The 17,396-nt window shown below is 35.6% G+C and overlaps 1 protein-coding gene across 37 annotated transcripts in view; it reads left to right on the forward strand.

Annotated features, from left to right (window-relative positions):
• Nucleotides 1-847: 847 nt before the first annotated feature.
• The window catches only part of LOC125658000 (leucine-rich repeat-containing protein 70-like), a 180,971-nt gene continuing 164,422 nt past the window's right edge, over nucleotides 848-17,396 (forward strand). For 9 of the 37 annotated variants that reach the window (XM_056150269.1, XM_056150262.1, XM_056150266.1 and 6 more), the window contains exons 1-2: nucleotides 961-1,479; nucleotides 16,869-16,940. In XM_056150269.1, the coding sequence (XP_056006244.1) occupies nucleotides 1,307-1,479; nucleotides 16,869-16,940 (245 nt within the window). In that variant the 5' untranslated portion in view covers nucleotides 961-1,306. Of the gene's footprint in view, nucleotides 1,480-16,868; nucleotides 16,941-17,396 lie in introns of all 37 variants that reach the window. The other 28 variants (XM_056150270.1, XM_056150279.1, XM_056150275.1 and 25 more) reach the window with 13 other exon arrangements.

Here is a 17,396-nt window from a genome sequence, read left to right on the forward strand (position 1 = left end):
GTTATAGGATATCTGATAGATTTTATAAGAAATGTCGTTTAATATAAAAGATACCTTATAAAATTTATATAATTCATAAGATATCTTATACAGTTGATAAGATAGTCGATATAGTTTACAAGATATAGTTTATAAACTATAGTTTATGAGATATCTTATATACAGTATCTTAAGATTAGTATCAGAGATATCTTTTAATTTTTTTAATTTTGATATCATAAATCATATAAGATATCTTGAAAGAGAAAGACATGTAGATACGGTGTGTTATATAGATGTATCCACACGAAGATTAACACACTATATTTGTATATAATAAACGACTATACCATAAAAATGTATTGGGAATATCGATATAATTGCATTTAGGATATATAGTTTTCAGTAGTACTGATTATATTAACCATTTCTCTACCGGTACTTTTTAGAGGTTTTTAAATCAATATGTGCCCTGATTTCAGGTAGGCATATGACATATAATTTTGTTCACAATTGGACGGAGAACAATTTTTTAAAAATGTTGTCAGGATATTCCATGACCTTAAATAGATATACGGGGTCAAAGGTCAAATAAGTGCAGATTTTTCAAACATTTTTTCTCAGAAATATATATATCACGACCCCTCTCACTAGATTAGAAATTCTAAATGTATCAGCTGATGTGCCTTTTAAAATACTACGTGTACATTGTGGCGTGTGTCAGTGGCGGATTTAAAGGGGGGGGGGGGGGGGGGCAGCCGGCGCGCGCCCCCGTAAAATTTTCAAATTTAAGGTAAATCGTGGTATCTTGTTTAGAAAAATGTACTAAACGATAAAAGAAGCAATGATTTCTTCCACTCCCGGAGAAAAAAATGACAAAGTCTTTTGATTTCTTGAATTACTTTATTGGGAGAACTTATTTTTTTTCCAAAAATCCTTAAAATTGGCGTCATTTTATTAATTTCACCATATAAAAATGATGGAAAATGGTACAAATCACTAAATAGGAGACATATTTCAAGCCCTATAAAATATGTAAAATCAAGACCCCCTGCCTCATAAAGTGGCGCCCCCCGTAACCGCAATTCCTGGATCCGCCCCTGTGTCTTGTTAAGTAATTTACATCAGATCAGTTGAACTTAGTATTAACCTATATGACAGAGTAGGATTGGTGGATTTTTAAGATTCAGTGATAATGTAGTGCACAAATGTCTACTTAAGTTGAAATGATGTACACCAGTTCACAGTGTTAATGACGGAGAAGATGTCAGCTCTTGATATAACCAGGAAATAACTACACTTGACTAGAAGCTCATATCAGACGACAATGGCGTGGTTGGGAGTATTTATACTCTGTGTGATGTATAGCCGGGGGACGGAGGCCTGTCCTGACAATTGTTACTGTGAACCTTCGTCTTCCTGTACTGGGACTTATGTAAACTGTATCAACAGAGGACTGACCAGAGTACCGACCAACATCCCCAATGACACCTGTAGGCTGTAAGTAACTCGTTTATTGTATCCTGTCCGAATTTGTGGACTAGCTGTCAAAGGACTGCAAATCGAGGGAAACATGTCATGTCAGTAATATGTTTAAATAAAAGAGATCATCATAACCGTTAATAATAAATCTCTAATGAAGAATAGTTTTCATCAGACGACGAATCCTTCATTAATGACAAAAACTGGGAGTAGAAAATATATGCACAGTGATGTCCACTAATTAATTAATTAAATCTCGAGATTATCGGTATCAATGTAATGAATTAATGTGCAATCTGATTTATTTAAGGAATGCATTTCATGAGGGTATGAACTGCGCTTTTCGCTCGCATACTTTATGAAATGCGTTAGCTAAGATTCATATTTGAATTGTTCATAGTGAGAAAATTGCTATTATTACAATTTGTAAAAATATGAAAGACAAAATAATTGGAAAGATCTATATCAAGTGATATCAATAACTCACCTAAATATAACGATATCTGAATTATAATATCAAATCTTCATTTCAAATTCTATCTACATGCATAGTGTGAAAAGGTTAAATGGATTTAGCTCAGAAACAATGCATGTCCATGAATGTATCAATCTCATTTTGATTCTTAATTTCAAAGAAAATATATTGTTAAGATATTCAGGTGTTAACATGTGGAAAACAGAGTGCGATCCAATATGTTGTTCTTCTATTAGGGATCGTTGGCATGCACTGATCCAAATAGGGGTGAAGGGGGTCCGAACCCCTTCCCCTGGAATTCGCAAAGTATATACCATTGTGATTTATGGATAAGATAAGTAAATGAGTTATTACATGTGTGCTCTAAGTAATAAGGTCAGAACCACATCACAAAACTACCGGTGATGGATGTAACAATTTTATTCACACTTGATGTCATGGAAAGGTCAGAATTCGCCGTATAGATATCTCTGTCTTTCACTACTTCACTAATACCAAACGTCTAGACAATGTACGGATATATAGGCAGACGGGGAAGTTGACTTCAAAATTGTCCAATCAATTGACAAACAAAAAGGGGAAAACACATTTCTATTTCACTCACTATTCAAAATTCTAAAATCGTAGGAGAGTGTGAAAATCAAGAAATATAAAAGATGTTCCTTTGGCGAAGCTTCAACATCTTTTTAAAAAGTCACGTTGAAAAGGGGGTACTTTGTCTTCCACCTCATGGGTTCGATTCATCAGATCAAACTTACATTCTTACTATTCATTTTTAATGCTTACTTCTCCTAGGCACCTTATCCCACTTCTGGTGTGTCCAGGGGCCCTTGTTTACCCTTTTCTTAATGTTGCATTCTTTTGAGGAGTTATAATATCGATCACTGCTCGTTATCATCATTACTTCAGAAAAAAAAAATGGAGGAGGGGTAATCAGCCAATATATCTTACCTGCATTTTGCATGTAAAATTGACTATTATCTTTGCATGTGAAAATAACTGAACATCAACCTTGTCAAAAAGTGAGGGGGGGGGGGGGGTTGCCACCCCTTTGGGAATAGTTTGGAGAGCTGTCACTACTTAGTTCATCATTAGATATTTCTTGAGTGAAAAAAAAATATCCAGGCGGATGGAAGCTGAGGATTATTTCTATCACGTAGCTTTGGCTAAATCGGGATCTTTGCAATCTTTATTTTAAATACATTTTTGGTTAATTTTGATATTATGCAAAGGCCGTTTGCAATTAGTAAAAGGTAGTGAAAATGAAAGTTTGAACCGATGGATAGAATGCATGCACTTTTTCTGTTCTTCTCTTAAGAATTTTTTACTTGCCAGAAGTTTGAACCCCTCCATTTATTTAGAAATAGAATTTATCATACTGTATCATTTGGAATACATTTTAGCTCACACATGCGCGGATGCAGAGGGAGGGGTTCAAACTTCTTGCAAGAAAAAAAAGTCTTTTATATATATATATACAGAGAGAGAGAGAGAGAGAGAGAGAGAGAGAGAGAGAGAGAGAGAGAGAGAGTTCACAATTGTAATTTGTATTCTCATTGAAAACATGCTCAAGGGTAGGATATCTGTATTTTCGAGTACAATTTAGAGAGTACATGTACAATATGCATGCTTTAATTTGTTGATATTTCTAATGTTATATCCATGTTTGAACACATCTGATGAAAAGCACATAAAATTATTAGAATTCGAGATCATGAATGGGCAAAGTTTACGGGCCTCCACGAGGCGGTCGGTATGGATACGCAAGTTTTAAGTAGATGTGCGTTTCAAATGCGCTATTTTAACACATCCTTTGTGAAGTAGAAGTGTTTCTTAGCAAAGAATTTGCTCATGTATTAAGAAAAACGTATAAGTAAGAACAAAAATAAAGAAAGAAAAAAACGTTTCCTGATAACCATGGTAACGCAATGTCTGAACTGCGGAACAATTAAAAGGCATTATGTAAAAAGAACGATTGTATGTACCATTATTTTACATACCTTTTATATTCTCATGAGGATTTATTTTCAATGTTTTGAAATAATGAATGTACAATGCATTATTATTATTGTTTAAAACATGTTTACTTCGAATTTTTAGATCAAACAAATGGTTTGAGGCCGTTCTTTTGACACTTTGGTCATTTTGTTGTTTCGTTTGTATATGCTGATCATTAGAGCACCTGCAAAACCACGAAACGAAATCGAAACAAGCCTAGGCCTAAGTAGGAACGAAACGAAACCAACCTAAGCCAGGGGTGGATCCAGGCAATATATCCAGGGGTCCAAATATTTTAGTTATAGACCCAATTTTTCCGGGGGAGAGGGTCCAACAGGTTTTGGGGTGCAAATATTTAGTAAAAACTTAAATTTCATGGGGGGGGGGGGGGGGTACTGTGCAAAAGATTTTAATACAAAATGGACGAAATATTACCCCGAATCTTTGTTTTCATTTTTTAAAACAATCTAGGATTTTTTAAGATAGCAGATGTATGTAATATACATATATGAACATGTACATGCAATAAATTGAGATAATGAATAGTAGTTAAGCTTTCAGCTCAGGTGAGCTAAAATGTTTTAGGAGTGCATGTTAAAAATTAAAACTTTTCGAGAATATTCTTCGTATGGGAATAACGTTAACGTATGTTGACTTTGCCCATCTGTCAGATTAAAGATAAATTCATGTTTGGAGAAATTTTGTAAACGAATATGTATCAAAGTACTGACAGAACAACTGGGAGTTACACCGCCTGGAATAGTTACGATTATATATCGATAACATGTTCACATCTATTAATCCACCAATGACTCGAGAACAGTGGGGCCCCTCTCAAAAACCTCTAATTCAATTGAAAAATCCCACTTCCCCCTAATGAGGTATAAAGAACCATGTCTAACGAGAGAGCGAGTTGATTCCTTAGTAGCGGCAATTTTGAATCAGGGGTAGACAATCAAGAGAGTTGTAGAATTTAAGTTTTAGTCCACTATCTGTATGAAAAGTTTTTGTGTTAGTCAAATGGAGAGAGACAATTTTGATTTCTCGTACGATAGATACTTATTTATTAAACTAACAAATTCTGAGTTGCCTAAATAGGTACTGTTTTACAAGCACGAAATATTCTGATTTTAAATTCTAAATATATGATTGTTTTACATAACATTTGACTGAATGAAATGTTTGTTGAATAATAAATATTTACAAAAATTCCAATCAAGGGAATTCGGAAATTAACTGTCCATTTAGGATATAAAAGAAATTAATAGCCAGAAACGGATTGATTTCAGAGTGGAAAGAATATGTATGGGAATGGTCCGCTGTAAACGTAACCGGAATGAAAAGAAGGGGGAATCTACTATGCAGTAGGTTTTCCTGGGGGTCATCTGGCTATAAAAGGGGGGACATCCTACTATATAGCCACATTTCCGTGGGGGAAGATCTACTATATAGCCATTTTTTTCGGGGGGAAAACTGCTATATAACCTTTTTCCAGGGGAAAGGGCTACTATATAACACCGGTACACAGCGCATGAATACGTATTTCCATTAGATTAGAAACTACAGAAAGTGATGTTGAAAATGCATGGGAATTTCAAGTGTGAATTTAAAATTCATTTTAATTCCTTACTTTACAGCCGTCACAGTGGAAAATTACAGCATAAATTTGATATACATGTGTAGATATTTTATATATTTATATTTACAATTGATTTCCAATGGGTTTGTCTTTGCTTTCCGTATAGAGATTGTAATGGTGGCCATTTCCTGCGTTACAGTTGTAAACAATGCGTGTAATAAATATAGTACTCTATTTCAATGGCTAAGACTTCCGACAGAAATGAATTAGGATGTAATATAAGAAATAAATAAACTTCGGGGTTTTAAATACATTAGGGTATGAACTGCAACACGTCATATACTTTCCATAACACTCCCCTTGAAGTATATGTATGCTGGAGTAACATTCAATAGTGACCCCATTAAAACGACCCCAGGGGTCATTTCTTAACGTTAGAAGTTTACCCACATCAAACTTTAACGTTAAATGATCAAAAACGGTAGTTGAAAAGTGATCAAAGTTAAATTTTGATCATTAATGGGGTCATTTTTAACGGCTACTTAAATGTTACATACATAATGTAAATGTTTAAAATGGATTGGAGAGAGAGAGAGAGAGAGAGAGAGAGAGAGAGAGAGAGAGAGAGAGAGAGAGATCATTTTCCTGGCACACGACACATAATCCATAGAAAGAATTCACTGTATTTTTCTTCCTCTCTCTTTCTTTGGAGTTGAATCTGGACTGTAAATTCATCAAGATAAGAATAAGGACATTACACTGTCGAAATTTTAAAAAATCAACTAAAATTCATATGTGCAGGTCATCTTCGCTAGCCAAGGTGTTTCGGTCCACTATTTATTATGGGGAGCGCAGTGGACCATAAACCCTTGGCTAGCGAAGATGTGTTCATGTATGAAATTGTAAAAACCCTTTGCTCGAAGGAGAAACAGGGATATTCAAAAGAGGTGGAGAGGTTGCGATTTGTGCAAATATAATTGCTCCCAAACGTGGTAATAATCGAAATTAATTTTGACAATCATTATACCAAGGAGTAATATTCAACCCATAAATCACTCATGCATGATGTACAAATAGAATGATGAAATACAGAACATTTTATTTTTTCATGAATTTTAGCGTTTAAATCTATTTATTAGCCAAAACATTGAATATCAGCATCCCCTCTCTGTTCCAACACCCATGATCTTCCTTGAAAAGGTTGTCCCGCGTAAGCAAAGATTTTGTTAATTTCCCCAATTTTCGATTGATATGGTTTTAAATGTTCAGTATCAAAAGAGCATTAAAAATCGATAACACAAGTTTATGTATATCATTTATTTTTGGGAAAAAAACGTGAATGGAAGGGTAAAAACTATTTAGGAAACCGAACAAACTCTCTGACAGCCGCTAAGTCTGAGTGAAGTGAAGTTTAACATGCTAAGTCCTTTGAATGCAAGTGTATACATTCAATAATACAATACGAATAGTGATCATGATTTAATCAGGAAAAAAATTCCCAGAACGAATATCCGGATTTTTACGGATGTTGGATTTTAATTTTGTGTTGTTATTAATTCACAATTTTCTCAAAAAGTAACTGCCCTCGGACGTAAAACAAATATTTCTAATCTACTATGGCCTTATTGTGTCGCTCCTGTTTTCTATGATGACGCGAAAAGAACTTTCGTTAAGGCGGTATTCTTTTACTGAAAAGGGCGCCAAAATAGCTTCATTTTCCGTTTCGGGTCAGACTGCAAGCAACATGGAAGGGATAAAACAGTACATAAGCACTAGAAAACATCCAAGTCGAATAAGCAAAATGTTTAAGAAATATTGTAAAGAACATCAGGACCAGGGTGACTCGGGTGAGTCTTGTGACCCATGGGCCTCTTTTTAAATTTTTATTGATTCTTACAAAATAGTTTTTCTGTAATGCATAGTATTTTCCGACGAAGATATGACGTCACAAGAGTATGTAGAGGTACTTACAACATGTTGTAGAATGTGGAGACGATAGGGGATGTTCTTCTCATGCCCCCCCCCCCCCCTCTCGTTTTGTAACTGACGTGTGAAAATTAAGTACTGCTTTCCTGACCGTCCCTTTAAAATAGTAATATTACTATACTTCGTACATGGCCTGATTAGATCAGTGGTTAGATCGCCTAACTAGTAATGCAAAGCTTTCGGGGTGCGATATATTATATATATATCCAATTATTTTATTCCCTTATTTTCTATATAGACTCCAGTTTTAGATCCCGAAATAAAACAAAATGCTGAAATAGATCAAAAGTCTTTTCATCAACTACTTATTTTCGGTCGCCGAATGAAAGGACATGGAACTCATGATCATCGCTGACAGTGAGAATACTTGATGGGCCTTAATTGGGGATATATGTTGTACATGGTAATGCATGGTGCATGGTAATGTTCTTATAGTAAAACTCGTCTTCCTTAAGAACAGCAGGATCATGGATAGTCGTATTAATACCTACGCATCCTCAAGTAGTGTAAATTCCAGGATCCGGGCGGTGGCGGTTAGCATGGGACTTTAATACGGGATCAAGTTCAACCTAAGACAATATACATGTAACAGCAAAATTATATTCGCAAGAGCAGCGGAGCAGACATTGGTCATAGTCATAATGATGTTAGCATACCTAGGTAGCGCAGATTCAAGTTTGTTCACATCAATTCCCCAAGGTAGATTTAAAGTCTTACATGGACATGTAAAGGAGAAATTAAAATTTAAAGGACAGCAGACCCATAATTACTATGCAATCATCCCCAGGTAGTATAAACGAGGTCCATGGGGATGCCTTATCCCAAAAAGTGATCAATAGGATGACAAAATTTTATATGGAGATATGCATTAAAATCTGTAAAATCTTCCCCTCAAGATTCATCAAATTAATATGCAAGATTTCCGATGCCGTGTAAATTCATATTTGATCAAAACATGGCCCCAATGGGCTAATTAGGGATTTAAAGTCTTAGATGAGAATGTGTTTGGATATTTTAATTTAAGAAAAATCAGTAGTAGCAATGTCACACCATCTTCGCTTGCCAAAGGTTTACGATCAGAGCGGATCGTAAAGCCTTGGCTAGCGAAGATGTGTCGCACTAAATCACTCCATGCAAACAATCCCAAGGTGCGTTGATTCCGGTTCAAACAATCCCAAGGTGTGTTGATTCCGGTTCAAACAATCCCAAGGTGTGCTCATTCCAGATTTATTTATTCTAGACTTAGGGTGGGCTAAATAGGGAAACAGATTTTACATAATACATGAATATTGTGAACAATTCTAAAGCAACACCTTCTCCAGAACAGGAAGTATATATAATATGTAGTTATGTATCTTACTCTTCACGTGTGTGCCCTCAAAGACTCCAGATCGGTTTCAATAAATCTGATCTTATCTCATCATATTGATAATGAAGTATGATATCGATATGTTGTGTGAATTCAAGTTATAGGCCCAATTGGTCCAGGACGGGGTGGGGTCATGACATGTGGTAAAAAAAAATAGGAATATAGGATATATGATCTTTTAGATAAAGAAATCACAAGTGTGCGTTGTAGCCAATGGGCCTCTTGTTATATCTCGCCATACTATGGATGACTTGTGGACACTGAGGTTTTGTACGTTGGGAATACTTTGGATGTCGGGGAAAGTTTCAGGGTTTTAAATGTGGGAATAGTAGTAGTTTTCTAGACTGAGGGATTCTAAAGCTTTTCATAGGAGTGAAGACAGTGAAGAGCTGGGGAACTTAGAAACTTAAAGAGGGATACATAGGGGTAAACTATGAAGGACTGGAAAATTATGGGGTTTTGTACCGGGATGTCATTTGGGCGGGGTAATATGTATATGACCATTAAATGGTGCCATTAGATATGGTTACATATTCTGCAAAAATGGGGAATTCATGGATTTCATACAAAGGATATTTGAAATAGCTGAACCAGCTGAGGGTATGCGAGAAATAGTATGGAGGACAGGGGGATTCTATTTTACACAAGTGCAATATGTGGAGGAATGGAACTGTCTGGAGAATTCGAAATTTCCAAGAGGGGACATGTGGTGGATTACTAGGGAATTCGGAAGTTCCAAGTACTGTGATTGACGTGGACACATGGAATTCGATCGGGGGTGTTCTGTGTGTGACTCGAACATTCCGATACTTTATCCGCGGGCATGTTGTAGATGGTTGGAAAATCCCGTAGTTGTACACGTATAGATTCTGTGAATTCTGTTATGCTTTGGTATACAGGAAATACTGGAGTACTATTGGGTTAAATCGGGGCTTACTGTAATTGACTTTGTATGCTGGTGTTTTATAAGTGGTATTCTATGATTTACTGGGGCATTCTGTTAAAGTTAATAGTGTAGATAATCAGGAATTATTGTGCTTTACACGGGGTTATGTTGTGAATAATTAGGGATTCTGTTGATGTTTACACGGGGTTATACAGTGTAGTGTGAATAATTAGGGATTCTGTTGATGTTTACACGGGGTTATACAGTGTAGTGTTGATAATTAGGGATTCTGTGGATGTTTACACGGGGTTATAGTGTTGATAATTAGGGATTCTGTGGATGTTTACACGGGGTTATAGTGTTGATAATATGGGAATTCTGGTGACATTCACACGGGGTTGTAAGGTGGATAATTAGGGAATTCTGGTGCAGTTTATACGAGGATCTAATGGGTAACAGGTCGTTCCGGCCCCAAAACTAATCCGTCCCCTAGTCGTTCCGTCCTCAAGTCGTTCCGTCCCTAGTTGATCCGACCCCAGTCAATCCGGCCCCAAGGTTTATAAAGCTTTTACTGTCTTCTTATTTACAGTTAATGCTATAATTTTCATCCAAACATCAATATACATGTAATTATATTGTTTGTAGTGATTATAACCATGATTTAGATTAAAGATTTGTTTGTAACATGTACATGTGCGTGACGTGTACGTTATCTATTTGGAACACAACGGATGCAGACACTTAAGAGTTCTAGAATTTGTATTTCTTTATATCTTTTTTTTCAGTTTGTAAGTGATAATTGTTATATGTTAAAGCAATACAAGCTGTAACTAACTGGCGGTACTTTCAACTATCACAGTAGTCTGCACCAATATTAACACCTATCGGCATGACTAATATAATCCTCATACCTACACATTTCATTTGTTTCAAAATACATGTATTACATCATGTAAATTTTGAGTATTAAAAGTATGAGGAAATAATAAATAGCAAACGTGCCACTCAAATGAAATTTTGATAATGAATTAATTGTCAATAAAATTGTCTATGTTATTCTATTTGATCTTTTATTTTGAATTAAGTTAACTTGTATTGCTTTAACTGAAATTTGATGAATTGATACATTTTTTATTTATCATATTAAACAATGTTTCATCATTTATAAAACATAAATGTATTTCCCACCCCATTACATAAATTATAAACAGAAAATATCTATAAAACGTATATGGGGACGGGTTGACTACGGTAATTGTGGCCGGAATGACTTGGGGCCGGATCGACAGGGGCCGGGTCGACTAGGGCCGGATTGACCTTAGGGCCGGATTGACCGACATTCGATATAATGTTGGTTAAGGTTATACGCTGATGAAATTTATACGGGGATATAGCGTGGATAATGAGGGGATTCTGATGAAGTTTATACGGGGCTATATTGTGGATAATGAGGGAATTCTGATGATGTTTATACGGGGATATAGTGCAGATAATTAGGGAATTCTTATGATGTTTATACGGGGATACAGTGTGGATAATTCAGTAATTCTGATGATGTTTATACGGGGATATAGTGTGGATAATTAGGAAATCTGTTGCAGTTTATACGGGGTTTTCGTGTGGATAATTAGGGTACCCTGATTAAGTTTATACGTTTTTTTTGTGTGGATAATTAGGGTATTCTGATTAAGTTTATTATTCGGAGTTATAGGGTGGATAATCACGGATTTCTGGTGACATTCATACGGGTCATAGTATGGATCATTAGGGGTTCTGTTGAATTTTATACGAGGTTAAATTGCGGATAATCAGGGATCCGGATATTGGTGTCATGGCGGACTAGGGAGTTATATGGTGCTACATGTATTGGAAAGGTGGAGATAAAGAACAGTGATCAATCTCATAACTCATAGAAGCAATACAAAAATTAGAGAGTTGGTTGGGCAAACACGAACTTCTGGACACACCAGAGGTGTGATCATGTGCCGAGGAGGAGTAAACATCCCCTGTCGACCGGTCACACCCATCGTGAACCCTATATCTTGATCAGGGATCGAGTCATGCGTACTCAAAACCAGGGTGTCAAGACATTATTGTACGACAGGTAGATGATCGTGCAATGCTTAATCAATACTTAGTCAAAATGATTAAGAACTCGTCGAGGATTTCAAATTCAAAGACAATTCAAATACTTTATGTCATTGAGTATACCTATATTAGTAGGCATCCATTGACACTTTATACGTTGCTACATTGTACGAAACCAATGCCTTAAACTTAGATTATATGTTCTCTGAATCCTTTTATCAATACGGTCACTTGTTTTGTTATTAATACCTCTAAATATATGTAACTGTTTTGTGTTTGATAATATTTATAATAGCCTATGTTGTCTTTAGAATTGATAAGAAGATGTTTTCTTCTGTTATTGATGCCAATAAATATATGTTATATGTAACCTTCTTAATAATAAACACAAAGTGTTGATTCAGGTTCTTTAAGTTGTCATCTTGAGGATGATCTAAAAAACATATAAAATCCGGAAGTACTCTCTTACTCTATCATTAAAACCTTTAGGTATATCAAAAACATGATTTCAAAATATCTATAATTCAATACACAAACCATAATGATCTTTCATACCTCTCTCTCTCTCTCTCTCTCTCTCTCTCTCTCTCTCAATCAGCTTTCAACCTGATGAATATGAAAGAGGTGAAACGACTTACGATGAAAGAATGAATAATGTTATGAAATTATATTAGTATATTAAACATTGAATATTTCATCCTGTGTCCACCACGGTGGCCTAGAGGTTAGAGCGTCCGCTCCGCATGTGGAAGGCCGGCGTTCGAACCCCGGCCGTGACAGACCTAAGTCGTTAAAATATATAGTGGCAGTTCCATCGCCAAACGCTCGGCATTAGGTGTGAATGTCACGGGTCCTCGGAGATTACCTTAAAAGCGGATGTCCCGTGCTGCAGTAGGTGTGGCACGCTAAAGAACCCTCACTACTCAAAGGCCGTAAGCACCGAGAATGTGAAGCCCTTCACCGGTCTTGGTGACGTCTCCATTCGAGATCGAGATCGAGAGAGAAGAGAGAGAGAGAGAGAGAGAGAGAGAGAGAGACAGACGTTAAGCAAGATACGATCATGTGACATTTAGTCCATTTCTTATGTCCATCATTAATGAATAGCAACATTATATTTCAATGTTTAATTGAAATTGATATAATTAATCACATCTTCTCTATCTGATACTACTCTGTTACCTTATATAACATTATGCTGTCAATACAAACTATCATTGGGTCAAATGGTGTCTGCTTTGTTTCGTACAGTTTATTAGGCTGTTCTTGGCACACTAATTTTGACTACGGGTAACTCTAGACCTGTTTCCCTGATCAAGGGCTCACGGCGGATGTGTCCGGTCGACAGGGGCTGTTTATTCCTCCTAGGCAACTGATCCCACCTCTGGTATATCCAGGGGTCCGTGTTTGCCCAACTCTTTAATTTGTTTTGCTTATACGTGTTATGAGATTGATCATTGTTCGTTATCTTCACCTTTCATTGTATCTGATCTTCTTCAATCCTGACAGGTGAAGGTTTAAACCGACGGTTCTCTTAAGCAAATTACGTCACTGTCAAATGAAATCTAAGGTTTTATTCTGGGACATGTAGAGGAAAAGTATGGAATTCTGGTGTTTAAGGAAGAATGATACGTCATCACATGGACTTACTTCTTTTTAATAATATTGATGTCCGCAACAAATGTATATTCCGTTTCATTCGAATTGCTTGCATGTACATGTAGCTTGGTAGTTCAGAGGGTTACCGTGTCGACTGCTTATTTGTAGTTTGTAGTTCTTGTATTTGAACCTATCTGGCGTCTGTGGGTTTTTTTCTGTGCTTTATTTCCACTAAAACATCAGTTTAACTAAATAAGTGAAATTCGTTGATTTCAAAATAGTATTGTGCACATCCTCCACTTTCCATCACTATTACATTTCTCTGATGTGATAATCCTCCTTAATTCCGGGATATTCCTCTTGAGCAGACCGTAAATGACTGCACATTCGTGGGTTTTATGCTGGGTTATACTGTAAATGATAGGTACATTTTAGGGGATTGTAGGTATTTTTTCTAGGACATTGCGTGAATGAACTTGAAATTATATGGTTTTATTCGGGGAATAACAGGGACTGACTCTGGAAGTCTGGGATGTCTACTGTATAAGCAATACAAAATAAAGAGTTGGGCAAACACGTTCTCCCTGGATATACCAGAGATAAGATCAAGTGCCTAGGAGGAGTAAGCATCCCCTAGATATAAGTATACTGTGGGTAGATGGGGTCGGGGTTCAGGTGTTTTAACCCCTATTCTCCTCCGTTCTGGATCAGCTGCATGTTTTCATTATTAATCACAGAGATCAACATTTAGCTCGCCTGAGCCGAAGTGATTTTAGTGATTTTGTAAGGCAAGAATGAAGTCTTTTAAATAGCCATTTTGACCATTTTTTTTTTGGTCTTGCGTGATTAATGGTGGGCATGATCAAGTTTATCTTAAATATGACGTTTTAGAGAGTCGCATGCTGGGTGCGTTCCCCTATAACTCCACAAGTGTACTCCACATGATTTGTTTCTAAATCCTCACCGCATAAACAATGAATATATGGATGTACAAAAGTAGAATTTATTCCGTTTCCAATTCCGTTTTTTCTAATTCTGGATAATTTTTGGAGATATTGATTAAGTTAATTATCGCTAATAACGTATATACTTCTGTTTGAAAACTTCATTTAAACGTATTGTGTATGCTATTGAAGCAAAGAGACATTTCTCAATTAACCGGCGTCATTCATTTAACAGTATCAACGCATAATTGTTATATACAGACACATATTCTACACTCAACCGTTCAATGGTTGAAGGGCATGTACTGTCGGTAATGCGTCTAGCCATCATAATTCAAGCAATCAGGTTTTGATTATTAAATTACAAATTCATAATTATGTGTTCTTTCGTCTTTAATTATTCATAATTGCATTTCATGGGTGAGAAATTCTTTCCTTAACATCAATATATTTATTTTTCTTATTGACACTTTTTTAATAATTCAAAACAAATCCTTTTCTTCTCAATTGAAAAAAAGACATGTATATAGGGAACAGTAAATGTCAAGGTCATAATAATAATTTTGAAAACAAAATTGTCAACAATGAACAAATAAAAATCACAATTAGACTCCATTTTTTGATTCAAAGTATCATTATGCGTTGCTATTGCGACGCTTAGTGATATAACTTGTATCATTAGAGGTTCAGACTGCCAAGTTGTGATTGTATCAGTAAACGTCACAACATTTCAAGTGGAACTCTTAATGATACAAGTGTTTCATACGGGAGCATTGTGCCGTTAATGGTTTATACTGTAGATTGTTAATGCGCTAATTTATATCATTAAACATTGCAACTGTACCCCTTCATGTAGTTTTTATCATTAAACATTGTAACTGTACCCCTTCATGTAGTTTGTATCATTAAACATTGTAACTGTACCCCTTCATGTAGTGTGTATCATTAAACATTGTAACTGTACCCCTTCATGTAGTTTGTATCATTAAACGTTGTAACTGTACCTCTTCATGTAGTTTGTATCATTATCATTAAGCGTAATTGTATAATTAGAGCTTTCTACAAGGAGACTGGATGATTAAATAACTGGGGGTTGTAAGGATTTATTCTGGGGCACTGCGTGAATGAGCTGGAAATTATATGGTTTAAATGGGGACACACAGGGACTGATTTTTAAAGTTTTCACTAGGGTATACTGTGAATAACTCTGAACATGGTAAAGTTTTGTAACGGGACATATCGGGATTAACTCGATAACTATGGTATTTTATGCATGATGGGGAGACTGTGGAAGACGAGCGTATTCCGGGTATGCTTGACCATACTGTCATACATACTAAAAGAACCTGATATTCAATTAATGAATGAAAGTTATTGGAAATTCGAAATTGAGTGGACAACAGTAACACGTTTAGTTAACATGACTAAAAAATTTCTTTTAATATAGGCCTAATTTTCATCAAAGAGTCACGGCACTCTTGCTACTAATGATTTTGTTTATTGTATAATACTACATTTGAAATAAATGCATTTGATATGATATGAACACTCACTACAATAGACCACTCATGGTAATCAGGTGGCACGAGAAGAACTCTTAGATCACAATCTCTGTTCTTGATCCCGGATATGTGTAACCTTCACTGATCAACATGCGTAGTAAGGGTGCAGCGAGTAACTATAAAACGATAATTCACGGTAATATTACGCTACTGTTTGATTCACGATACTTTATACTCTTCAACGGTTCGGTATTCAGGTCTGGATTAATTTGAAACGCCAGATTTGGCTTTAAAGTTAAGTTGTAAAAATAACTTACGATAATGAAAAATGTGGTGCCGTCTGTGCCGCTAAATTATATCGTGAGGCAAGCGTATCGTTGCACCCCTAATACGTAGTTAATCTTATTTCGTCAAACTCCCGGAATCAGGAATGAGTGTCACATTATCGAAAGTATACACACATGAAATGTTACAGTTCATACCTTCATGTATTCTAAAGAATGAATTTACAAAAGGTTATTATGAAGATTAAATTCATTTCTCATACATATACGTTGTGCTTCTCTTTCAACATATTCGTTCCTTGGAATACACGTACCATACACATGTATCAAGATTCATACGCGCCCTGTTTACAACTACAGCGCATTCATTACAATGTCTAAAAATATCAAAGGCAAAACATTGGGCATGTAAAGATTCTGTACTGGAAATAGAAAGGAGGTATGGATCATGAAAATAGCAATGCAAAGGAAACAAAAATTATTATTGAGAAAAAACATTTACACATCAAACAATTTTAAGTATCATCAGTGTTGGGCAATGTATTAGAAATATGTGTACACTGTATGTAATAAGACATCTGTATTTTCTTTCTTATAAAATTTCCATTCCTGAAAATATGAAAAAATCCTGTCTCCCTCGTGTAATAAATTCTATATTCAACATTTAACAATAAATGTCTTCCATGTATTTTCTTTTTAGAGACTTGCAGTCTAATGATATAACAATGGTAGAAAAGGGAAGTTTTGAGGGACTGGTGAAGTTACAAACACTGTAAATATATGTGTGGAATTAAACTGGTTATTTAACATCATGATATAAGTTATATATGACGAGAGAACACACGAAAACAGCATAAATATCTGCAATGTATATACAAGGTAGCAAGTTGTTCAGAGTTTATCAAAGTAAACTCTTACAATATGCAGGTACATGTTTAACCGTAATATATCACAATAAGACTTTTTCGAACCCACTGGTTAATCGTTTTTTTTAAATGAATTACGCTAAGTATTGTAATGAACGTACAAGTTTTATTATCACTTTCTGGCTCATCATCAATAAATCGTGGAGGTGTTCAGTATTTGTATGACAACATTAAATATGTTATGCTTCACGTCAACAGCTTCGAGGCATGTATATTTGCATTGCTGCGAACGAATTTAATTATATATGTACATAAAATGGTCATAAAAAATTGTGGCGTTTGCATATTGGTTGTAACATACC

The sequence above is a fragment of the Ostrea edulis genome, chromosome 9, assembly GCF_947568905.1.
Source record: "Ostrea edulis chromosome 9, xbOstEdul1.1, whole genome shotgun sequence".
NCBI classification, from domain to species: Eukaryota; Metazoa; Mollusca; class Bivalvia; order Ostreida; family Ostreidae; genus Ostrea; species Ostrea edulis.